Source organism: Amblyomma maculatum, chromosome 2, assembly GCF_055883805.1.
Source record: "Amblyomma maculatum isolate TAMU_Amacu chromosome 2, ASM5588380v1, whole genome shotgun sequence".
NCBI classification, from domain to species: domain Eukaryota; kingdom Metazoa; phylum Arthropoda; class Arachnida; order Ixodida; family Ixodidae; genus Amblyomma; species Amblyomma maculatum.
The window spans coordinates 147,620,941-147,646,385 of record NC_139345.1 but is presented as its reverse complement, the minus strand read 5'-3'; the positions used below and the strand labels follow the sequence as shown (position 1 = coordinate 147,646,385).

The 25,445-nt window shown below is 48.7% G+C and overlaps 1 protein-coding gene and 1 pseudogene across 1 annotated transcript; both read left to right on the top strand.

The window, feature by feature from the left end:
* Positions 1 to 10,802: 10,802 nt before the first annotated feature.
* LOC146200141 (uncharacterized) lies at positions 10,803 to 12,727 on the top strand (annotated as a pseudogene).
* A 6,602-nt stretch (positions 12,728 to 19,329) lies between these two features.
* Positions 19,330 to 21,320, top strand: LOC146200140 (glycerophosphodiester phosphodiesterase 1-like). Its single transcript, XM_084592881.1, has 2 exons — positions 19,330 to 19,353; positions 20,382 to 21,320. Exon 2 carries the CDS (start codon positions 20,388 to 20,390, stop codon positions 21,318 to 21,320), a length of 933 nt encoding a protein of 310 aa, XP_084449007.1. The 5' UTR covers positions 19,330 to 19,353; positions 20,382 to 20,387.
* The last annotated feature ends 4,125 nt before the right edge of the window (positions 21,321 to 25,445 follow it).

The following is a 25,445-nucleotide window of genomic DNA, read 5'->3' as shown; positions in this document are numbered from 1 at the left end:
GACGCAGTAGTCGGGGATTTAACCGCTGCACTACCGCAGCGGGGCTTGAGCATTTCGGTGGACTTCACTGAAACGTGGACGCACACATATGATTAGTCCAAGGCTCCTTGAAGGTCCTATTTAATGCCACGCGAAGACCTGGATCTACCTAACGTATTGAACATTTAGTGTAAATTATAAATTAGTTTATAAGAAATAAATCTGTCAAGGTTTCTTGAAGGTGGAAACCTCCGTGACACTGACGGCTAGAAAAGCTGACATTGTGAAGCCTTCGCTTTAAAATTGATTACACAGTCTGCCATGTATAACGGAGGGCTCACTGATGCAAATATTTTGGCATTTCCTTATACGATATGCTTCCATAACTTCCCGTGCAAGTTGGTCGCGATGACTGAAAAGTACGGTAAATGTGTGTTTCAGCAATAAACCTCATTTGTAAGTTACCGTCTGCCTGAGTCGTCTTCCTGTCCTGTGCTCCATTTGCGCTTTTGTTTTCGTCATGAACGTGCACCAACTTGCCCAACTTTCCGCGCTGCTTAATGTGACTAAACCTAGTCTATAAGCAAAAGCTTCATTACTAATGGTTAGGCATTGTAAAGTCCTTATTTACAATAGAATAACCGGTCAAATGCAACAAAAAGGTTTCTGAAGAGGCCAAGGAGTAGACGGCGGAAAGCAAGAAGATTCGGAATACGACAAAACATAAGAAAGGAAGAAGAAGAAGGTGGGAATGCATGCACAGCTGCGGTCTGCGCCCGGCACGGTGGCCTCTACTTTACATGGCCTAGTGAAGCATTCGCTTCAAAAAGCTTGGTACCGGCGGTATCGTAGTAGCTGGGAGAATTATTCAGTCAACCATAGGCTCATGAGTGTCCGACCGCGAGAGGTGTCACACTTCTACACGAAGTTCAACGGGATACCGCGAGATTGTGACATCATCAACAGTTGACGCCATCGACCATGACCAGATGTGGCGTCATCATAACGTCATATCTGGTCATGACCGATGACATCGCAGGTGATTCACACATACGAAGCTAACTCCGCCGGGCTTCCGATCCAGGCGACTGTGATGCGCCTTACATTTGGGGCTTCCTCGAACGCCGCACCACACAGCATACAGAAGCAGACGCATTAAAGCAGGAGTCAGCGGCGTTTGAAGCAAAGGCGTTGGGCTCATCGCACTTTAGTGGTCCAAAGCCCCACACACATTTTTTTCATAATTATACTGAAGCAGTGTTTCACGTGTGCTGATAGTCGACAAGGTGAGCAACCAAAAGGTCACTGACAAGGCAGTCAAAAATGAAAAACGCAAGTGAAGTGTGTAAGCAAACCATGAGCACAAAACAGGACCGAATGTGGAGTCTGTTTAGGGTGCGCGTGTAAGGCTATTTGCACATGTCACGCAAGCGCTCGTTCATAAAAAACAGACGCCGTGGTCATTCCGTACAGTATAAAATGGAGTTCAAAATTGCCGCTACGATATAAGATAATTTTGTACGCGCTGCAAGAATAACTCATGGTAAGTTTTCTGCTTTGGTATCCTAAACCAGAAAAAAAAGTTATCCGTTTAATATTCGACCAAACAATTCTCTGGCTGACAGTTGCTAGTCGTATTTTTTTACTGCTTCGACAAATGGCTTCATCAGCATAGCGTTGAAAAATCTTAGAGGTCATAGGTGCTTGTGTGAAGATTTACACATTTTATGAACACACACATAACCGACTGGACCTTCCTTGCAGTGCTGCCGCATACGTATAAGGAAACAGCGCAGTAGAGCATAATCTTCTGAGTACAGCCCTTGTGAGCAGAGCACTTAGAGCACTTGTGAGCATAATCAGTGCTACTACAATATTCCTGAAATGTGAAATGGGCTTAGTTTGATTAAAACGACGCTCTGTTTTGCAGCCGAAGGGGACTAGCATAAACCAATGTGTTTTTATTATACTCCTTGTAAACGATATAAATTAACACGAGACAAGACGCATTAAGGCAATGCTAGTCCGTTTCATTCATGGGCACCCTTAGGCCGTCGCTAGCATCCACAGTCTGCGCACAGCCTTCTGGTAGACTGCACATAGCAGTGGAGTTTCCGACGGCAGGTGGGATTGAAGGCGGCGTATTGTTCGATCGAGCTCTCTGCAAACCCGAGTGGCGACCCTTGGTACGTCCAAGGGTGTTTCTTTTCCCGGTTTTAATCACGTCGCCGCGCCCAACTTTGCGAGCGCGATGATGTGCTTCATGAGAAGGGGCTCCCACCCTGGCCCTGCTTTTAGAGTCACTGTCCAAGGTTCCACGAGACGGCGACGTGGCCAGGTTAGCCAAAGGCCCTCCAGACTTTCCGGCACCGTCGTCATAATCATTGTGCTTCAGGAAGAGTCTCGCTGTTGTAAGCAGGACGCCCACAACGCAAGCAGCAATTGCAAGAGAAACAACCAAGGTCATAACTTGCCGGAGGCAGGAAGTGTCAGGTCCAGCCTCTGGCGTTCCTGGAGGTGGTACCACAGTGTCCGCTTGTACTCCTGGATGGCTATCAGCCCTAGCTGCAGTTGCCCGAACATCATCGTAGCGGAACCTTTTAAAGGGATCAAACACCAGAGATTCTTCGGGGGACGGCGTCACGGAATAGTGGGCGCTTGGGGGATTGTCGGGCACTTGGGTGCGGGATACCCAAGGCGGAATCGTTCGATGCGGAGTGCCAACTGTGGGAGCTGAGAAACTAGACCGCGGAGGTGCCGCAGGTTCACGCTTAGGGCGGTGCATCCTCGCAGATTGTGAGTCAGATGAGCTCTTCGACTTTCTCCTCTTCTACCAATATCCTCCACGTTTGCCTCAGAACTTTCATCATCATCATCATCATCAAAACGATTTATTTCCACCGAAATGAGACTCCTTTTTGGACCCCCCGGCACGTAGGCCTAAGGGAGCCCTACTCAGGATCCTGCGAGCGTGATTATCTGCGTCATGAGAAGATGCCCCCACCCTGGCCCTCCGAACGTGAAGATAGGATTATATAATGAAATGGTTTGATTTGACATTACTTTTCCGCAACTCTTCATGCAGACAAATGAAATAGAGCTTTCCTTACGCATTTAATGCAGAAACATACCCGCAACATTTGGATAATTTTAAAAATATACCTGGCAGTTTAGCGGGATGTGCAAATTATCGTGCATTAAAATGATTATCCTCCATTATGCAATGGCCACTCTTAGTTGGCACATTATATGATATATGCTTCTCATGGTGGCAGAAGCGACATAGGAATAAAGCCCGGTTTTAAACGTGCCCCATGAACTTGTTTGAATGGCCTAGGAGCAGCGCGTCAGTCGTGGGATCGCGGGGTACCAATACATTCGGTTCCCAACTCAGAATGTTCTGCTCAATGGGGCGGTTCTTGAAAATTTTACCTTGATGTGTTTCATGACGTCACGCAAAGCGCAGACCAATGAGTTCCTGGCCATGCCACTTGCCAGAGGCATGCTCTTGAGTAGGCCTGGATAGACCGACATACAAGCAGAACATTTTTTCGGGGGTGTCGAAGCTCTTTTGTTATCATACTAACAGCTATCAAAAGGAAACTGTAAGCAATGGCGCGGTAAATACTTCAACATGCAAAATCAAATTTCCCAATTAGTCGCTTTTCTTACTAAAGCTAAAATTTCTTGGAATAGATTCAGCGTATATTATGCTATCCTCACAGCTTAAACGGTATGAAATTGGCGCCTTGTCTTAGCTGTGCTTTTTATTTGCCGCGATAGCAAAACATGCGACTGATGTTACAACACGAGGTAAGGGCAGCACAATCCGCCTTTTTCACAAGGCCGCTCTGCGCATGCGCGCCTCTCCCCTGGTTAAAAACAAACCACCAGCCCAAGCTGCACACGCGCAGTTCGTGGCCTCCATGATCGACGCAGCTGTAACTGATCTCGGAGGCCATGTGTAGTTAATATTCCTGAGAGGCGTATGCGACAGATGACGGTAGCTGTCCAGAACACACACCGTTATTTCGCTGGCGCAAAGAACGTTTTCAACGAGTAGCAGACGACTTTTCAACCACTTCCAGAGGGCGCCACATTTTGTGAAAAAGGCGGATTGTACTTGATGGGCCGTGAATGCAGTCGTAAAATGGGTATCAAAGAAAAAAAAAGGATTTCGTTTATTGCGTCGCAAGCCATACAATATATGAAACATTGCTCAATGGTATATCATCGACGCGATTTGTTCCGCACCTTTGAAGTCGCACCACTTGTCCGCAATTACTATCTAAAGCAATGAACGCGTCCGCAAAGAGAACCCATTTGCATTCACGCCGCTTTACTGGTCGTGGTTCGGGAAATGTATGCGCTGTGTCGTTTATGAAGTGCTTTTTACGCTCCGCAAGATCCCACTGGTTGTTCAAATTTTCGACCCAAGGGCCTCAAGAAAGCGCGGTCACAGTCGACGTACTCATGCCTCACACAAAACCACGCGAAGTGCGATAGTAAGAACAGCTGCAATTAGGCCTTTGAGAGAACTGCTAGCCTCTACCACGCTATAGAGACATTCTTCATTGCAAAAGAGATCATACTAGTCTGCGGCTAATGTCAATGTACGAGAACAAAATTTCTATTTTTATAAAACAAGTGATCTCCAATCAATTTTGGAACTAATCACATTTCTGTGTTTCTTACTGCCTTCTGATATTGTCAGATGTTTTGCCTTGATTTCTTCTTCTCCCCGCTGCTCACCGGCGAATTTTCTGTTGGTTCTCTATTTGAAGATATATGGATTAGCATTAAATTGTAGGCTTTATGTGGCTCCGCGCTCTATAGTCGCACTGTATAGGAAATATGGTAAATAAAAAATCACTTTCAGAAAACAATCTTTCGGAAGCTATCCTTATAAAATATCTATGTTGCTACGATGCTGACAACATTGTTTTAATGAGTGACATAATGCATATAATTAAGTTTCTTGGCATCTGGAATACCTAACAAATTGCATGAAAAAAGTGTCACATTTAATTGCTTCTTAAAATTGTTCTTTAAGATGTCTTTTCCAATTTTCTACAGCCAGTGTGTGTTTCCTTGCCTAGAATATGGTATTCGACCAATTTTACCATACGTGGTAGCCTTTTAGGATCTCTTAAATAAACTATATTGGTAAATTTAAAAATACAAGAAAAGCAGTGCGATTCATTGCACTGCTTGCGGCGAAAGCCTTAATCGGCTGTGTTGCGTCACCAAAAACTGAGGCCTAAATGTGCTCGCAAAAACTGAAGCCAAAATTTGTTGGTATTAATTTATGTGATAATATAATTAAAATAAATGGATACACAAGTGGTGATAACATGGTTATAATGAATTACCAAAATTAATTAGTGATAAGGAACTTGATAAGAAAATTACTGTAAGGAAACTCGTGAAAAGGAAATTTATAAGGATATTAGTGATGAGAAAATTAGCAATAAAGAATATAATGGGAAAAAATGATAAGGAAGTTGGTGATAAAAAAATCATAGTGTCAAGGAAATCGGTGATAAAAATGTTAGTGAAAAGGAAAATAATAAGAAAATAATAATAACCAAATTATTGATAAGAAATTTAATTATAATAAAATAAGTGATAAATACATTTTCGCATTTCGCCAATGAGGGTTTCCGCAATAAACTCAAAGTTATCTCATTCGGGCGCTCATCGATTAGTGAGCTCCCTGAGCAGGAGGGTCGCCATCCGTGTAGCAAAGAAATCGAACGCGACGCAGAATTTTGTTTTCTCCAGTTTATTAATGGGCGGTATAGAATCGGCGCAGTACAAATTTTTCGTTTTCCCACAGATTATGCAGCACGGCAACAATACTCGCTGACAAAAACAGAAACTATCGCTTCAAGTATTCGATCCTTTCTTTGTGCATAAATTTTTGCGTGGAGTCATCGTGCTAACAAGATTGCAACCACAGGTTCATTGTTCTTATTTCTGTAGAGTTTGCCTTGCCTAGAAAGCGATGTATTTCTGTGTGTTTATACTTACCTTTTGTTGCTGTGCCGGATTATTTAACCTTGTACGCAGCGAGTGACTATTTAATATCTGTACAGTTTTGTGCACCGTGTATTCTTCATTATTCATATCCACCTTGTCATGGTCTTGGAAGCACTACCACTGTGTCAAAAAATAAATACTAGCATTCTACCACTGAGAAAAGTCTGAAAATTTGCGTGAATAGCATGTAACCCTCCATATCACCAGCATAACATGAATGCGTACAAAACTGGGAATTCACACAGGACGCGCAACAATTGCATGCTCACTGAACTGCAGACATAGAAAATCACCGTTTAGCCCCATTCAGTATTTATTTCTTACGCGAAGTGGTTCTTTCAACGAAACTCAGCTGTTGCGCCTTTTGCGGGAGGATGTGGTGACATCAGATTCGCGTGCATATTCGTAATAACTGTAAATCGCAGAGGTTGCAGTACAATTTGCCATATATCTTAAATAAATACCGTATGGCGCAAAACCCCACTCTAATCGATTTCCGATCACGTTTTCTTAGTATGGAATAGGATTTTGTATTCACTTTGTTTCGTAGCTACTTTCTATATATTCATGAAAATTGTGTTCCAGATAATTTACACTAGTTTATATTTGTCTCATACATTGTAAATACTTTCATCTGCCAAACTGTTCGTTGTTGTGACTTTTTCTTTTTTTTTTCTTTTTTCTATATGCACTGGTATGCCATTTCATTTGTTTTGCACTGTTGTTTGTACTCTCAAATTATTGCTCTCAAATGCCATATTTTTGCTTCTGCAAGTTTGCTGTTGTCCATTAGTAGTTGTACCGCCATCTGCCAAGCGATAGGGTTCCACGGCCTCGTCAAGCTGTTATAACAGCTTTTAGTCGCGGGACCCTAGTCGCGGGACCCGTTCAGGATATTTTCTGGGCAAATAAAGAAATTAATGAATGAATCATACTGGAGCGGAAAGAAACACATTGGACGGCAGTGTAGCAGACGACCCGAAAGCTCACAATTCAAAATGGCCATGCCAACGCAAGTAGAAAACGAAAGCTCACCCCTTTTTGCCTTCGGGGCGAAAAGTAGTGACAGTGATTGCAGTATTATGTTCCCGCAGTATGGGGGAATGTTTCAGCGTTTTCAAAATTTATTCATAACACACGCATATACTGTCTTCGTATTGTAAGAGCGTGTACCACGGGCCATGGAGCGGGTTGTGTTCGGCGTGACAGAATGAGACGCTCTCAGCGTGCAGATTCGCGACAGACTTAAATTTATTGTAAAAAAAAAAATCGAAAGGAGAGCGCGAAGGTAGTGAGAGAGAGAGAGAAAAGGGAGGGAGGGAGGGAGGGAGGGAGGGAGGGAGGGAGGGAGGGAGGGAGGGAGGGAGGGAGGGATCTCAAATGGCAAAGCAGCCAGGGGTTTGTTGATGTTGCCGAGCTAAGTGGAATCGTTTCCTGTGACTTACGAGCGGCGCATATGCGCGGGGAGTCTTGAGTTACCAAGCACAATGTGGTCGGTCACCGCGGCGCCGGCATGGTGCAATGGGCGTCGATTCCTTCTCGCGTCATCTACAATCGTGCAGCTATAGGATTTCATCTACGAAGCATGGCAGAGAAGCACTTATCCTCACCCCCTGAACAGGGCATTGTCTCGGCCGGAATGCACAACAGAAGCCTGCAGGAAACGCGCAGCATTTTTCTGGCAATGGATGATTCAGCGCTGTAGCCGGTTTCTGCCCCCAAAATGGATGTGGTCAGCAGTGGTAAAAAGGTTCTCGATGCACAGAGAATGGTTATTCTGTTGTGAAAGCATTCACAACCTTTCTGCCGCCATCGTGATTTCTGTGGAATCAACGACCTACATATCGGATGCGCACGTCGGTCAGGGACCAACACTGTTCTACGTCCAGAGCGTTCCACTCCGCAAGTGAGCGATCATGAACTCTCCAGGAGACTTATTTGTGCCGGGCGGTTTCCTTGTCGTTGCAGACGGTTGGATGAATACGACGACTTTCAAGCTCCCTAACGAAGTGCATCTGATTGCGTACACCAAGGGAACAAAATCCGAATGCTTTGGTGAGAACGAAAGTGAGCCTGTGAGGTAAAAAAAAGTAATAATAATAATAATAACTGTGCGTCGTGCTAGAGTGCCAAGTGCGTCATATGCTCCGAGCGGCAAAAACACAGATACTACAGGCATGTATGCATCTAAAGGAAATGTGCACGATGAAAAGTACCCGCTGGAGTTTGCACCAATCCTATAACGCACCAGTGATAGCTGCAATGAGGATTTGTTCGGTGCGTGTTTGCTTTATGTGCGAAAGGGCCAGGTAGCGTAGATATCACAGGCGGCTGTGTGCGCTAGACCGTAATATTTAGCATGTTTTATCGCGAATACCGCCTGACATACACACAAAAAAATATGACGTTTGTTGTGATGCACCGCCGTTCGCGAGCCGAACGGTTGAGCTTTTCATGAGACTCGCGAGCGGCGGTGCATCGCAGCAAATACCGTGTTTTTTATTTGTTTTTGGTTACAAGGTTTGCCACAAGGATTGGTTACACACCTTCGTTCGGCGGAAACACAACTTCAGCTCTCGAAGGCTACTCCGGAGGTGGACAACCACCTTCTGCACCTCTGGGAGGCTCAGCACAGCCTCCTACGCAGATGGCGCTGCCAAAAATGTAACAGAAAGCTCAAATTTCGTATCGCCGAGCTCACCCAGCGAGCCGCAGAGCACGTGGCCCAACTCACCGACTCGAACTGGGTAGACCGCTACAACACGGCGGCCAGACAAATGTCTAGCGAGAGCACGTGGCGCCTTTTCCGTGCCCTAATTTACCCGACTCAAACCAGCGCTCAGACACAAAAAATAAGGCCGATTTGAATAGCTAATCAAATACGAAGTAGGTGCGTAGCACCGCTTATCCCCGTTATAAATTCATGCATTACCACATACATCTGCGAAGTACACTCTCTCCAATATCTTCCCTCAGCTCACGCAAGAGGTGGCCAGCAGTTACAAAGACAAACATCGCCAACGATTGCAATTCCAAAACACGCAACACACAAACCTAAGGCCCAAACATTCCGATCGCTTCCCTTGGTCGGTTGCGCGCGGGCGGCGGTTTCAAAGGGACTTATGTCCAGGCGTCTTCTCGAGAAGATACCGACAGCAGCTCCCTCTGCCGCGCATTCTTCCCAGCCAGTGTTTCGCCGCGATTTTTGGCCTCCGCGCCCTTTCCCCTCAAACCGAGAGAAAGAGCAGCTAGCACCGAACCCACAACCACTGCGCTTACACTGTGCTTTTTAAATGCTCTGGTGTGCCTCCTTCGCGGCACGGTCGAAACGCGACTTTTAGGAGAATTGGAAAGGACCGCGAACTGACGGCGTCGCCCGTTTCCATGTGTTCCTTTACCACTTCCGAAGAACGGCCGCCTGCGCGACCGTCATAAATAAACTCGCGTCAAGCTGCCACTTGACCATGGCCGCCCCTTCGGAATCTCCCCCGTGACAGTGGACCCGCGGTGAACACTTCGTTTTTGGGAGAAGACCGCAAACTTAACTGTCGATTTATGGGCCTGCGGCTTTCCGGTTCTGCCTTCGTAGCCAATGTACTTCAGCACGTCGAGCATGGCGAACCAGCGCCGCAGTGCCAGATGGCCCAGCTTCATCCATTGCGACGCGAAGCAAACGCACACACGCTTGTGCAACGCTGCCCAAGCGACGGCCGCCACGTCCGCAACTCACACGCCCCTTTTTAACTGTCTTACTCCATGCGGTCGCTCCGCCCCCTCAGTCTTAAGTCGAGTGATGTGGGCGTCGCCACTTTCCCTTCCTCCTCTTCAAGTTCATGGAGAGATGGATGGACAGAGAGAGAGAGAGAGCGGCTTCTACTACAGCTCTTCGGCTGCTCCACCTCTTCAAGGCTGAGCCGCGAGACGCGCGCGTAGCCACCTTCTCTTTCTCCACTTCAAGTTCACGAAGAGAGAAAGAGTGAGCGGCTTCGGACAGACATCGCGAAATCCGTGATTGCGGCTAGTAGTGCAACGCACAAAAAACATCTCCAACGAGCTATTCATAGCTTCGATGGAAAAAAAGTTAAAATTAGCATACAAACAGCGCGACCAGTATCTTTGCACTATGCAGGACCGCGGAGGGGCTTGCACGTTCAGAGAACGCGGACCTGGATCAACCGATCCAGTTGCACGACCCGAAGGCGGTCCTGGTTAAAATGAAACGAGGAACGGCACCTGGCCTGGACAAGATAACTGTGAAACCGCTTGCCAATCTTTCCGACCCCGCCCTCTACCAATTGAATAGAAGTCCGCCCTGATAACTTTCATTCCGAAAGCCGGGAAAGCCATAAACACAAACAACCCTCACGTCTTGTTTGGGAGAGCTGATGGAGACCATGGCGCGGGACAGGCTGTCTGGGTTTCTGGAAAATGAACATACATTCGCAGACACCATGTTCCGTTTCCGCCGCAGAGGTCCGCTCAAGATGTTCTGCTTCAACTCGACCGAGAAATTCTCAACCCTATCAAATATTCCTTCAACGATAAGGCAGTATTTGCCCTTGACTTGAAGGGGGTTTTCAACAATGTCAAACACAAATTCATCCTGCAACATCTCTCCCAGACGAACTGTGGATATAACAAATTTCCGTATATCAAGCAATTTCTCTCGGATCGACAATCTTTCACCCGAATACAAGACGAAGAACACAGCCCATATAAACTGGGAAACGAGAGAATCTCCACAGGGCGCGGTCCTCTCGCCGTTACTTTTTAATATGGCCATGATGAAACTCCCGGCTCAGTTGGCGAAGGTCGAAAGCATCCAGCACGCGCTGTACGCCGATGACATAACTATCTGGGCCAAGCACGGATCGGTTGGAGACATTGAGGCCAAGCTGCAGCAAGCGCTGCAGCTTCTCATGGGCCTGATGCGGAGCTCCGGGAGGCACACTTGACCAATCAATACAAAAGGGTTTCAAAAACACAGTCGGGACGCCGCCTATTAGCCCGACTACATATCCCCCACCCAACACTTACAGAAGAGCGCATACGCATTCCTGAAATCTGGAGATACGCCCTGCACGTACGCCCTCTTCCGGCCAACATAACACGTGACGACCACAATGGCAGAGGCACTGGCCCGTCACTATGGGAACAAACACTTAACCTTCTATGCCTCCGGCCCTCACCATGGGGGGTGGTACACGACTGCAATCGTCCACCAAAATGTCGCGGTGAATGGCCTTATGTTCCGAGATCAAGACAACACATGCGGAAGAGGTTGCCATCGCGTTAGCCGCCACAGATTATGACTCGCGAGTCATTGTCACCGACTCGAAAGAGGCCTGCAGAAATGTTAAACATGGGTACATTCCTCTCTTTGCGCACCGCATCCTTCAAAACAGTTACTACCAGGACTCGCGAATCATCGTCACCGACTCGAGAGGGGCCTGCAGATATATTAAGCAGGGGTACATTCTTCTCTTTGCGCACCGCATCCTTCAAAGCAGTGACCACCTCGGGACTACCGCGTCTCGAACGATTGTATGGGCTCCAGCTCACATGGGTCTCGAAGGCAATGAAACGGCAGACGCCGCCGTCCGCACGCTCACTCTCCGGGCAACGCCTTCAGACCCTTTTGATACGGATCCCGAACCCAGAGAGAGAGCGAGAAACACTTTATTTGCCCCAGATGTCGTGAATTAGGGCAAGTGGGTCATGTATGGCTCCCAGGTGGGAGCGACATCCTGGGCTTTCGAAATAAGTGCAAGTTGTGTGTTCTTGTCTGGCTTGGTATGGAGTTAGTGCCAGCTTTCCGCAGAGGGAGCTGGCAGGAGGGCCCTTGGGGACGAGTTATTTTCGCATGCCCAGAGGATGTGCGCCTGAGTGGCGGGCTCTCCGTTGTTGCAATTTGGACATACGGGATCGTATGCCCCATTAGTAATTAGTGTTAGCCTGGAGTGACTAAGAATTGAGTGTGTCTGTAATCTGCGGAGCAGGGTGGCTTGTGCTCGGTCGAGGTGCTTGTCATCCGCGACAGGAAAGTGCGCCGACCCGCTCCCGCAGCGCTTGAGCTCATCGCACTCCACATCGACACACACCCTGTACCTTCCGTCCAGACCATTCGTGTCCTGGGCATGCTAATACACAGAACTCGGAAGCAATACAGCTCACCAAATAATCGGCCTTACCCGCCGCATCTCCACACGTCATAAAGGCATGATGTAGGATGACCTCTGCCGGCTAACACAGACATTCCTTGTTAGCAGGATAGTATACTCCTATCCCTACTATCACCTTCGCCGAAAAGGTGAGGAGAAGATCCCGAACCCAAACCGGTCTTCACTTTTGGAGAAATTACTGAGTTATTCCAATTCGGCCATGTAATTTATCCCAAGCCTTGTAAGAGCCTTACAAAGGTGGAGGAACGCACGCTCCTCCATCCTTGCACCAAAACGCTGCTGTGCCCAGCAGTTTTAAAATACTTTGATCCTGCCTGCAAAGGAAAATGATCACACTACGCGGAGAAGTCTTCGGACATCTTCCATATGGTATGGGCATGCCACTCAACCACGAACCTCGCCCCCAAATTCAACCCCACACGGAAGGACAGGAAGGCAGCCTGCCTGGCTGCTCCGAACTGGCTGGCCAGGAAGCCCTGGTCCACCGAGCCCGAGCCGTGGCGGTCGCCAATGGGCTCTTGTAATGAGGAGCCCCCTTAGTGATTGCGAGAGGTTGCCCTGGCTACCTCATGTTTCCTCCCTGCAATAAAGTTTTTCACACACACACACACACACACACACACACACACACACACACACACACACACACACACACACACACACACACACACACACACACACACACACACACACACACACACACACACACACACACACACACACACACACACACACACACACACACACACACACACACACACACACACACACAGGCGTCCGGGCTGCGTCTTTCATTGGCTCTTCCTCGAAAGGCGCAAGAAAAGTAGTAATTAGCGGCGTTTTAAATTGGTTTATAGGAATGAAAAGGCGCTATATCAACGGGGGGGGGGGGGGGAAATGCGGCCCACTTCCACCGCGGCTAATTCAACGAACCTCCTCAGCCTTGGAGGACGAGGATAGGCTCGAGAAAGAAAGCATCCGCTTCTTTTGTCTCAAAATATCTCTTTCCCATCTCTTCTCTCCATCACTTCTGAAATTTTGACTGCCGCGCCGCCCAAACCCTAAGGGTTGGTACACAGCCGCAGTCATCCATAAGGGAAAAACAGTAGACGTTGTGTTGTTGTGGCGGTAAAAAGAAGGAAAAGAAAATGCATAGGCCTGCTACTGGCTTTGTAGCTGAGCCACCTCCGCTGCCTCGTGCGGACAGAAGAGAAAATAGAGAAGAAAGAAAAAGAAGAGAGAGAAAAGACGCGCGCCGCAATAAAACACGTCGTCCACCCCCTAAGCGGTGGCGGGTGCAATAACGGCCTACAACAGATAATTCGGTGGCTGGCTAGCCCCAGCCGCAAGTGGCATTGACCTATCGCCCCAGCCCCGTAGTGCCAAGAAACCTGGTAGCTTGCTACACAGTAGACAGTAGGCGGCCTTACGTTCAAGGCCCAGTCACCAACCGACGCAGAAGAGGTTGCCATCGCCCTCGCAGCCTCTGACTCCTCCTCCAAATACATAATAACCGACTCGCGAGGGGCTTGTCGGAACGTCCAGCAAGGGTGGACTGCTCCCCTATAGCTTACTGCATCTACCAAAATTGTAGTCGTGATTCAGATCCCGCGTACCGCTCTCTCGTTTGGGTTCCAGATCACCAAGGTCCCCAAAGTCTCCAATGGAACGAGGCAGCCGACGCCGCCGCCAGCGCGCTCCCTCTCCGGACATCTCCCACGTGACCCGACGCGGACCAGGATTGTGATTTCAGCCTAGCGTACAAATTTAAAGAAATATGTGAATATTACAGATTCGCGCACTAAACTCTTCTAATCCCGTGCAAAGGGCTGGGGAAGGCTAATGAGCGGGTACTCATTGCGCCTGCTCACCAATACAATGTTGTGCCCGGCTACTCTGAAACATTTTGATCTACAATTTGACGGGCTGTGCTCGCACTGTGGGGAGGTGTCTGACGCCTACCACATGGTGTGAGCCTGCCAGAAAAACCCATCTTTGCCCCCTATCCTCAGCCCGACCCGAGAGAACTGGGAGGCGACCCTGTCCGGCTGCTGCACTATAGAGGCCCAAAAGGCCATAACGCAGCACGCCCGGGCTGCTGCAAACACCAATGGAATGCCTGTCTAGGCATCCCACCTAGTGTGTATACCTCTCTGTACATATAACAATAAATGCTTTCCCTACCACCACCACCCCCAACCCTGCGACCGTTGCATCACGCGTCGCCGGTGTCATTTGAACGGTGTGTGTGTGTGTTCGGAAACTCCGCCAGCCGCTTTGCCGGTGTTGCTTTTGATGCGCAGGCTTTGTGTCTCCGGCCGCTTTGTCATGTTGTTCCTTCATGTGCTCATAATTTCATCATGTCAGTGCAGCGGCAACTACAGTATTGTTTTATTTTGTGCCCGTGACATACGAAATCTCCTCCTATCTCGTAAAGCACCGGCCCGCGCCTTTTGAGATTCCTATGAGTCACTTACGGGCAGCGCTTTGCCTTTGACGGCACCGCTTATACAACGTTTCAAATTGTTCGGATACAAGTCGGATCGACATGCAGAACAGCCGGTACGTCTTTGGAGACCGTGGACGAATACATCACGTCGAGTGCACATAGTGAATTTTCGCCAATACGTGATGTATGCGTTTTACGTATGCTGCATTTTCACGGATTTCGCCTCGTTTTGTTGCGAAAGCCACACTACGACAGCCAAAGCGAGACCTCGGGTGGTCGCAGCTTCGTCGTGAAGAGGCGTACGCTGTGAAGAAGCGTAGGTATACAGTCTCCTTATAAAAAATCAGCCAGCCATGATATTTGAATTCACATCACCCCTATGCCACGGGCAGGAGTTGCCAACTCTGGTCGCTCCTTTCATATGGGAGGGTGATATCAGAATCTGCCTGCCAGAACCGTTTGCATTCTCGTAACCCCTACGACACACAGGCATGTCCATACGGCTTTTGAAGTACTTTATATGTGGGCTGGTAGCTTATGCTCTCGCATCATACCCTAAAGGATGAGCTTAAGTGTCCCCAATGATTTCGCACCCTACACTGATAAGGCAGGCAAAAGAAGCTTCCGCCGTTGCTGTCGCAATTCAACCACGGTTAACCAGTGCTAAACCACACCTAAGTTTTTAGAACAGAGATTCAATTCACGTAAAAATTTTGAATAAAAGACGTGCAAAAGTACAGTTGTGTCTTTACGCACTTTCTTACCCCTTCTGTGAACGCTAGCTGTTCACGTGCGTATGCGAGAAAGCTCTCTCAAGCTCCCTTTCATGCACTTTTTTTGCGTCATTTGCCATTGCTTTCGCGTGTGGTGGTGATTAACGCTTTTATTACGCTCAAGAACAGAGGTCTAGTCAAATGACCGGTTGCGCTGGCTTAGAGGAGGTAGGCGGTGATCCCTTGGGATGTCGCAGCCTCCACCGCGCGCTGGATAAGCCGGCGTTGTTCTGCTGGCTCGGAAGTTGGCAGGAGAGATTCCAACTTCTCAGGGGTGTGTGAGTTGTCTGTGTTGTAGTGTGTACAAGTCTACGCCATATGTATGAGGGTGGCCGGAGTTAAGCCGTGTTTGCACATGGGGGCTATCTGTTGCGGAAAGATCCTGCTGTATAAGAGGGGTGTAGAAAGCTGCCAGTTTGTAGTTTGCGCCATTGGACGGCCTCGCGTCTTGTTAGATCGCGCTGCGCGGGAAGATATGAGCATCTTTCGAGTCGGTAGCGCTGAATATGTCCGTGTAAGTGATGAGTAGAAAAGCGATTGAAATATTAGTGTCAGGGGAAGCAGGGTGGCTGATCATATGCTCCGCACGGCAGCTCAGATCTGTGCTGTGTGCGCCTGGGTGTTTCTGCTGAGCTACTCATCGGCTGGAGCCCAAAGACGTAAGCGAGAGGTTGAATAGGGTGCAGTAGAAATTAGAATGTGTAACTCCTGGTGGCAAGAGATACGACCAGCATCGCAGCTCTGCGGATAGCCTGTTGAGGATTACTGATGACGATTTTGGTATTAGGGTCGGCTAGCGCTAACGCAATGGCAACCTCCTCAGCTGCGGTGACAGTTTCTGTATTGCAAATGCTGCAGGCTATGTACCAGCTGCGGTGAGGGGCGAGTGCTACCGCCATCGTCGCTGGCTTCGAGAGTTGGTAAGAGGCGTCCGTATACGTGACGTCCGGACGTCCGCTGAAGCGTTTCTCGAATTGACATGCACGGTCGACCCGTCTTTCGGCGTGGTCTTCCGGGTGCATCCGTTTGTGAATGGGAGGGATGCGGAGATTTAGGCGATATTCCGGGGTAAGTTCAGCATAACTTGAGGCCGCTCTCGGTGGGGAGGTCCCAACTTGCTGCAGTGCCGCTTGGCCAGCGTGTGAGAGTGAGAACCGCTCGTATTGGGCGGTGAGGATTGCTTCGATCAATTCTCTCACTGTGTTGGAGATTCCAAAAGCCATGATTTTATGGGTAGCTGTGGACATGGGAACACCCAGGGCCGTCTTGTATGCTTTTCGAAGTGACGCCTCGAGCCGTTCGCTTTCAGCATGAGTGAGACGTAGGTAGTGTGCAGAGTAGATGGTGAGGGAGGAGATGAAGGCTTGAACGAGGCGAAGGAGGTTGAACTCTCGCATGCCATGATGCTTGTTGGGGCTCGCTTAAAGAAGCGTCTAATCTGTGCCACCGGCTCATCGATGCGTTGGAGCGTGTTGTTGTTGCTGCAGTTGGCCTGTAGGTGCAAGCTCAAAATCCTGATGTGATCTGTACAAGAAATCGGGTTGCCTTGCACCTGAAGGATAATGTCAGGAAGTATGTTTGGAGAGCGTCTGCCCGGGGACGAGATGATAACTCTGACTTTGTCGCCGAGCAGGTGAGGCCAACTCTACTGAGATAATCTCCGATCCGCTCGATGGCGGTCTGGAGAGTCTATTCGATCTGGCTGTCAATGTCGCGCGTGATCCAAAGTGTGAAGTCGTCAGCATAATGCTGTGATGCAGGGGGGGGGGGGGGCACATCGGCGAGTACTTTGGGCAGGCCTATCAGTGCACCGTTCAAAATCATCGGCGAAAATACGGAGCCTTTCGGCATGTCATGGTTTCTCGGAGAGATGATGGAAGGATCTCGCGTGCCGGCTTTAAGTTGGAATGTGCGATCAGTGAGGGAGTCTCGGATGTAGTCGCATACGAGCGATGTCCGAGATCGAGAGCGTGAAGTTGTTGAAGAATCGCTTCATGGACGACGTTGTCGAATGCCTTAGCAACATCGAGGCCGAAGATGACTTTCGTGTCTAGTATGCGTCTTATGACTACCTGATGATGGAGAAGAAGCATAATGTCCGGGTCTGCCAGATGAGGGCAGAAGCCGAACATTGTGTCTGGTAGATGTTTTTCTTCGAGGTATCGTAAAAGTCTCGTCTGGATAACATGCTCCATCAGATTCTGAACGCAAAACGTGAGAGAGATAAGACAGAGGTTAGCCAATGTTAGTGGTTTGCCCGGCTATGGGATGAGGACTATATTGGCGCATTTCCACTCCTGAGGAATGGTACCGCTGGCGAAACATTCTTGCAGATAGCCGGTCAGAGCATCAATGGATGCGTCGTCTAGGTTAATTCCTAAGCATTTATTTGAAATGCGATTGGGACCAGCCGCCGAAGTTGTCTTGAGGCGATTGAGCTCTGCTCAGACCTCCGCAAGAGTGATTGGAGCGTCTAGGCCGGGATTGTACGCGTCCTGATAGAAGGGGAGGCTGTTGTTGGTTCGGGGTGGATGTAAGTAAGTATTTATAAGCTCTTGTTTGAGCTCGTCTGGCGTTCCAGGATACTGCTGGAAAACTCGCTCGAGCTGTTGGCGTGTTTGGAGTTTGCCTCCAGCTGGGTCGAGTAAATGTCGAAGGAGGTTCCACGTGTTACGAGCGTTTGGAGTCTTGTTCATCTGGTCAAAGATGTTATGCCAGCTCTGTCAAGTGAGTTCGAATGCATAGTTTTCGATAATCGTGTGTGCGTGTGCCAGTGTACGTTGGATATCGCGGTCCCTTTTGTGAGTAGCGAGTAGAGCTTCGAGCCACTTCTTGCGCTTCCACAGATTGGCGTCGTAGCTGTCGCACTGTGTGACTGTGTCCTCTAACTCGACGGTTTGTGTGACGTCGCAAGGACGTTGCTTTGCGTTATTGTGTGAATGGGTTGGAAGGAGCGGTATTCATTACAGCCACAGGTGATTCATGCGGATACGGGGGAGGCAGTGTGGGTGTTGCTGTTGGCTTTTCGAGCCCCTCTACTCTGAGTAGCAATTGTTGGATGAGTGCTCTCAGTTCCATAATCACTTTGTGTCTAGAGTAGTGGGAGTCCATTCCTGCGTACTCACCGGTTTTTGACGTTCTCGTAGATCGCGTAGAGATGGTGGTAGCCCAGATGGCTGCTGCAGAGGGTGAGGAGAGTCCGTGTCTGCTGGACGACTGCAGGTGGCCCGGGTCTGATCCGGGAGGTCTTCTGAGACCCCATCCGTGGAGCGGGAGACCTGAGCGATGGAAAGAGCTCGAGTGGTCTCGAGGCTGCCGCTGCTGGTTTTCGGAGCTTTGCCGGTCCCATCGACTGGTACGTTGGAGCGTGGCTTGCTTGGCGGTCTCTTGGGCCTTGAGTTTATCTACCTCAGCATTTTTTATTTTCTCCACCTTCCTGTGCTTGACTTCGTAAGGAGCCCTGAAGATTTCCTAGCAGCAACTATCGCCTGTGAAATGTCACGTGCGGTAGTTGGCAGGATTAAATAGTCAACAACCTCTGCAGTTGCTACTTGTGCTAGCGCAAACGTCGGCTCGATGACCGAGCTCGCCACAGTGATAGCGCACATCGTAATTCTTGAATAAATTGCACCTGTGGCGACTATTGAAAAAGTAGACCCAGGTAGGCACTTGGCGCTGAGCGAACATGATGCTGCAGCCGAAAGTTCACAATGGGTGGATTACGGTTGTCTTGTAACTCGGTTTGAATGGTATTTCGATCCAGTCGGAGATCAACACCGCGAATCACACCTCGGCTCGAGCTATCATTTGGAGCGCAGCGAGCACATCGTGCTGTACGTGATATTTGGTTCATGTGTGCTTTCTGGAGATCGCACTCTGTGCGCGCGTCTACCCGCGAGTGATGCACTTCGCCTGCTTTTTCATTGTCGCTTCGAGCTGGTAGCGCTAGATGTGACACTGTGACCAACCTCCTGCAGCAGCGGCAAAGTAGGCGAAAAATTCATTAAAGGCACCTCGCTTGGCCGCATACGAGAGTTCAGCGTGCGATCTCCGGAGAGCACACATCAACCTTCCCCCTTCCAGAGTGCGTTTCGAAACGCCCAGCTGTGCGAACGACCCCTCCCCCGCACCGAAAATTATTCGATTCATAGTTGGTCCTCCAAACGGTAGGGTGTAACTGAAGAAGGAATTGGCGCTAGCTCTATAATTTCCGCCTCGTGCTATATCTGTCACACATCCTCGTGGACACCTTAACCACGCCTTAAGGGAAGTTCGGAATGTTGGAGTGAAAACAGAGAGAAAGAGGTGCCGTAGTGGAGGGCTATTAATTACCGCGCAATAAAGGATTTCGCATCACCGCACTTAAATGTGGCCAGTGTACTCCTAGAATTTTTTGTATTGATAGCTGCACTAGGCTAGTCAGCGGCGCATTTCGGGTAAGTGTCGCTAGTCAATACTGCGCATGACCATAACCGTCGCGACTAGTTGCCCCGAAATCACAGAATAAGGGAAAATGAAAAATAAAGGAAGAAAAAGAAGAGGGAGGAGGGAAGAGGTTGGTCAAATGGAGCAAGAAGAAAGATTCGCAAGACGCCAAGAAACGCGCCGTATCACCGATCACACCACACATTCTGCAGCCACACACGCACACAGGATCACGCGCACACGATTTGATCGGCGCCGACGAGAACGTTCAAGTCAGACTTTGTGAACAATACGTTTGGTGGCTTTCGCTATACGCATATCCATGCTTAACCGAGTTGAGCCACCATCGGTTTTTTTTTCCTTGAATCTCACGCACGGTCTCACGCCAGCTCTCTCTACGTTAGAGGAAAAAGAAGTATATCGCGGGGCCTGCTGCAAACTGCGGTTAGTTCGAGCAGCCGAAAATCTGCAATTGAAGAAAGGTCATTGCCAGTTCTGTTTTTAAATCATCCTTCCTGCGCTTTGCACCAGAACATCATGGTTTCGTGGTACTTGGCAGTGATTGCTGCTGCTCTGACCTCGTACGTTGTACAGCGCGCCGCCATACCGCGTCTCGACAACGCTTTGGCCGTCGAGGTGATCTTCGGTGTGGAACACAGCCAGCGATCGCTGCCACCCGTATTCGCTCATCGCGGTGGCGCCCACGACGCACCGGAGAACACCCTGGCAGCCTTCCGCGAGGCGAAGCGCAACAATGCTTCGGGCATAGAGTTCGACCTCTCCTTCACGCAGGACAGCGTCGCCGTGATCTTCCATGACGACACCCTGGAGAGGACGACCAATGGTGAGGGACCGCTGGCGTCCGTCACTTTTGAGGACGTGCGTCGGCTGGACGCCTCCTGTAAGCACCCATTTTCGGAGCGCTTCAAAGGCGAGCGCGTTCCAACCCTCGAAGAAGGTGTGAAAGAATGCCTCCAGCTCGGCCTGCGACTTATCGTAGACGTGAAAGAATACGATCATCGCGCCGTTGCAGTCGTCGACGGCCTCTTCCGCCAGCAGCCCGTACTCTATCGGAGTGCGCTGGTGGCCTCTTTCTACCCGCACTTTATCTACGCTCTGCGGCGCCAAAACCCGGATATTGTGACGGCACTAACTTGGCGAGGAGGTTTTCTGGCCTACGAGGATATGGAAAACAAGCGGCCGCGATTCCAATCACGTTTCAAGCACTGGACCATGAAGACTGCTGACTGGCTTTTGGATGCGGCGCTCCACAGTGGCCTGCTGCCTTACCTGACCGGAGCATCGGCTGTCCTCATTAGCGCGAACCAACTCTGTCCAGAGTACGTGCGAACTTGGCGCAACCACGGCCTGCACGTGATTGCTTGGACGCCCAACGATCCAGCCGAGAAAGCCTACCTCCGACATGTTCTCCAGGTGCCTATTATCACGGACAGTCTGCGGCAAGCATAGCACGCCTGACGTGCCTATCCAGAAAACACGCCAGTACGAACGCTGGTGGATGTGAGAATGTCCATAGCAATGTAGTTGTGATCGATGAACACATTTAGCATGTCCTCCAATATCGCAGATAAGTATATTACTCGAGTTCTCGTATATAAATAACATCACCAAAAAGAAAAAATAGTCGTACACTTTCATAAAAAGCTAGTTTCTTGACACTTTTATGACTGAAGAATGAGACGCCACGGCCCCTCCCCAGAACCTTATTTTGGGCACCACCGATGGTTATACGGATAGGAGGAGCAGAAAACCTTCATTGAGGCACTGAAATGATTTGGGGAAGAGAGGAGATTGAGGCGCTGAATCGCAGCCCCTATTCGGGAAAATCGGCCCCCGCCGCTGCTTGTGCAAATACTACGACTGTTGTGACAACTATTATGGCACGATGCGAATAGGGCAACTAGCGCGACGGCCGCTGACAAGTTCCGCGTGATTTTTAAGGCGAAAGCCTTTAATGGCTCATAATGTCGTGGACAAAATGTGTCCCACTTTTGCGGCGGTTCTGATTGGCTGAGGCGGGATGACGTCATAGAGATCTCGACCAATTACAGAGCACCACAACAGTATGCGCGAATGCGTGCCTTATACGGCCATATGCCAATCAATGAACATTAATTACTTAATTATATAATTAATTAATTCAGTTCAGTTCAGTCGTTCAGTCGTGTCCGACTCTTCGTGACCCTATGGACTATTTCACGCCACGCTTTCCGGTCTCCCACTATCTTCCTAACATCACATAACTTCATCTGCAGTGCCTCGAGGATGCCATCTAACCATCACGTTCGCTGCCTACCCCTTCTCCGACGACCGTCAACCTTTCCCAACATCAAATCTTTCTCCAGCGACTCCTCTCTTCTCATCAGATGACCAAAGTAGCTGAGTTTTAACTTTAGAATTTGACCCTCCAATGAGCAGTCAGGGTTTATGGTCGACAATATCGATTGATTTGATCTTCTGGCAGTCCAAGGAACTCTCAAGAGTCTTCGCCAGCACCACAATTCAAACGCGTCAATTCTTCGGCGGTCAGCCTTTTTCACAGTCCAACTCTCGCATCCATACAGCACAACTGGAAAGACCATAGCACGAGTTATACGGATCTTGGTTGGCAGACTAATGTCTCTGCTCTTTACTAGGCGGTCAAGGCTAACCATTGCTCTCTTTCCCAGAAGCAGGCGTCTCCTAATTTCATGGCTGCAGTCTCCTTCCGAGGTAATCTTGGAGCCCAAGAAGAGAAAATCTGTCACAGCTTCCACTTCTTGTCCATTGATGCTCCAGGACTTGATAGGGCAAGACGCCATGATCTTTGTCTTTTTGATGTTCAGTTTAAGCCCAAACTTCTCACTCTCTTCTTGTACGCGCATCAGAAGTCTCTTGAGTTCCACTTCACTTTCTGCCATTAAAGTGGTATCATCCGCATATCTAAGGTTGTTGATACGTTTTCCAGCAATCTTCACTCCATATGAAGACTCGTCCAGACCGGCGCCTTCCTCATGATGCACTCAGCATATAGGTTAAATAGGTAGGGCGACAGTATGCAGCCTTGCCTCACTCCTTTCTCAATCGGAAACCAATCGGTAAGACCATGCCCAGTTCTGACTGTGGCCTCTTGTCCTTCATACAGGTTCCTGAGGAGACAGATGAGGTGAATTGGAACTCCCATCTCTTGGAGAGCTTGCCACAATCTGCTGTGATCTACGCAGTCAAACGCTTTCGCATAATCAATAAAGCAGAAGTAGATGGGTTTCTGGAACTCTCTTGCTTTTGCCATGATCCAGCGGAGGTTGGCAATTTGGTCTCTAGTTCCTCTGCCCTTGCGAAACCCAGCTTGCATGTCCGGAAGCTCCCGATCCACATACTGCTGCAGCATACCTTGGAGGATTTTCAACAACACCTTGCTAGCATGCGAAATAAGTGCGATCGTGCGGTAGTTGGAACAATCTTTGGCACTGCCTTTCTTTGGAATGGGGATGTTAACTGACCTCCTCCAATCCTGTGGCCACTGCAGAGTTGTCCAAATCTTCTGACATAATGTATGCGGAATGCTAACAGCGTCATGGTTGAGGTTTTGAATCAACTCAGCTGGAATGCCATCACTTCCGCTGGCTTTCTTCTTAGCAAGACTAAGGCCCATTCAACTGCACTCTTCAGGATGCCCGGCTCGAGATCAGTAATCACAACCGTCTTATGTTGGGTTTGCACATTCGGGTCCTTCTTGTACAGTTCTTCTGTGTATTCCTGCCACCTCATCTTTATCTCTCAGGCTTCAGTGAGGTCCTTGCCTCGTTTGTCCTTTATCACGCCCAGCTTAGCACAGAAGCTTCCTTTGATATCTTTGACTGTCTTGTACAGAGCTCTTGTGTTCCTTAATTGGCTGTTGTCCTCAACTGCTTGGCACTGTATGTTCAGGAAGGCATTCTTATCTCTCCTTGCTATTTTCTGAAAATCCGCATTGAGAACCTTGTATCTTTCTCTTTCCCCCATAACTTTTGCCATCCTCCTTTCCTCAGCTATTTGCAAAGCCTCTTCAGATAACCAGTTTGCTTTCTTGCATTTCTTTTGCTTTGGAACTACCTTAGCAGCAACTTCTTGTATTATATCACCAACATCAGTCCACATCTCTTCGGGCTCTCTGTCTTCTAGATCTAATTCTTGAAATCGATTGCTCACTTCCACAGCATATTCTAATAGAATTTGATCCAGATCATGCCTGAAAGGCCTTCTAGTTTTCTGAGTTTTCCTCAATCGAAGCTTAATTTTGGCAACAAGAAGCTGATGATCGGTGCCACAATCGGCCCCAGGCCTTGTTTTTACTGCTTGTATAGCGCTTCTCCATCTCTGCCGGCAAAGAATATAATCGATCTGATTCCTGTACAGACCGTCCGGTGAAGTCCATGTGTACAGGCGCCTCTTGTGCTGTTGAAAACGAGTATTCGCTATGGTCAGGTTGTTTTCTTGACAAAACTCTACTAGCCTCTGTCCAGCTTTATAAATAAACTAATGAATAAATTAACTGCCTAGTATCTAATTGATTACCTAGCTAACGAATAATTATTAATTACTTCATAATTTGTGATGGTTGCGTAGCAGAATGCGGCCATCAGGCCTTCGCCTTTCTCTACTTTAGTCGCTAAAGTCCCTCGTAATTTTTATTTTATCATAGGGAACAGGCCGCAGTGCGAACGTAATGTCATTCGCTGATACCCATGCGAACGAAAATTCCAGTGATAGCGTTTGGGATCGCAATATTGCTTATATGAAATCATGTGTTATTTTCGTGCAGGAACCATGAAAAATTTTCAGGAAAATATTCTTGCCCTGCACTAAACTGTTTATCGTTTTTATTGCCTCGGGACACGAATGCATGCGCGTGCGCACGCACGCGCGCACGCACGCACGCACGCACGCACACACACACACACACACACACACACACACACACACACACACACACACACACACACACACACACACACACACACACACACACACACACACACACACACACACACACACGCACGCACACACACACACACACACACACACACACACACACACACACACACACACACACACACACACACACACAGGGATGGCGCAGTGGTTACGGCGCTCGACTGCTGTTTCAAGGGTGCTGGATCGACCGCCTCGGCGGCCGCTTTTCGATGGAGGCGAAAAGCAAGGCGTCCGTCTTTTCCCCGTCTTTTTTGCGCTATGTCTTCAAGAATCTGCTGCCAACTAGCCCAAACCAAACATCTGTTCAATCAATATGCAGTCGATAGTGGATGAACGGTCAATAGCAGAAAATAAGTCATTAGTAAAGCAGATCAGTTGGGTTTTACAGGAATAGTTTTTTACTGAAGCCGTGCTGATACTAAAAAAAAAAAAAATAGGACTCGAGGAAAGTTACAATGTGGCAGTAAATGATGTGCTCAAAATTTTGCATGGTACACTAGTTATTGATATGGGCCTGTAATTTTGTGGACAATGAGGGTTACCTGATTTGTGCAAGGGAACCACCTTCCCAACCTTCCAGATATCAGGGAGAAGACATGACTCCAAAGAGCGCGAAAA

Coding starts and splice junctions, on each gene's coding strand:
- LOC146200140 (XM_084592881.1), top strand. CDS start 20,388: ATGGTTTCGTGGTACTTGGCAGTGATTGCTGCTGCTCTGACCTCGTAC.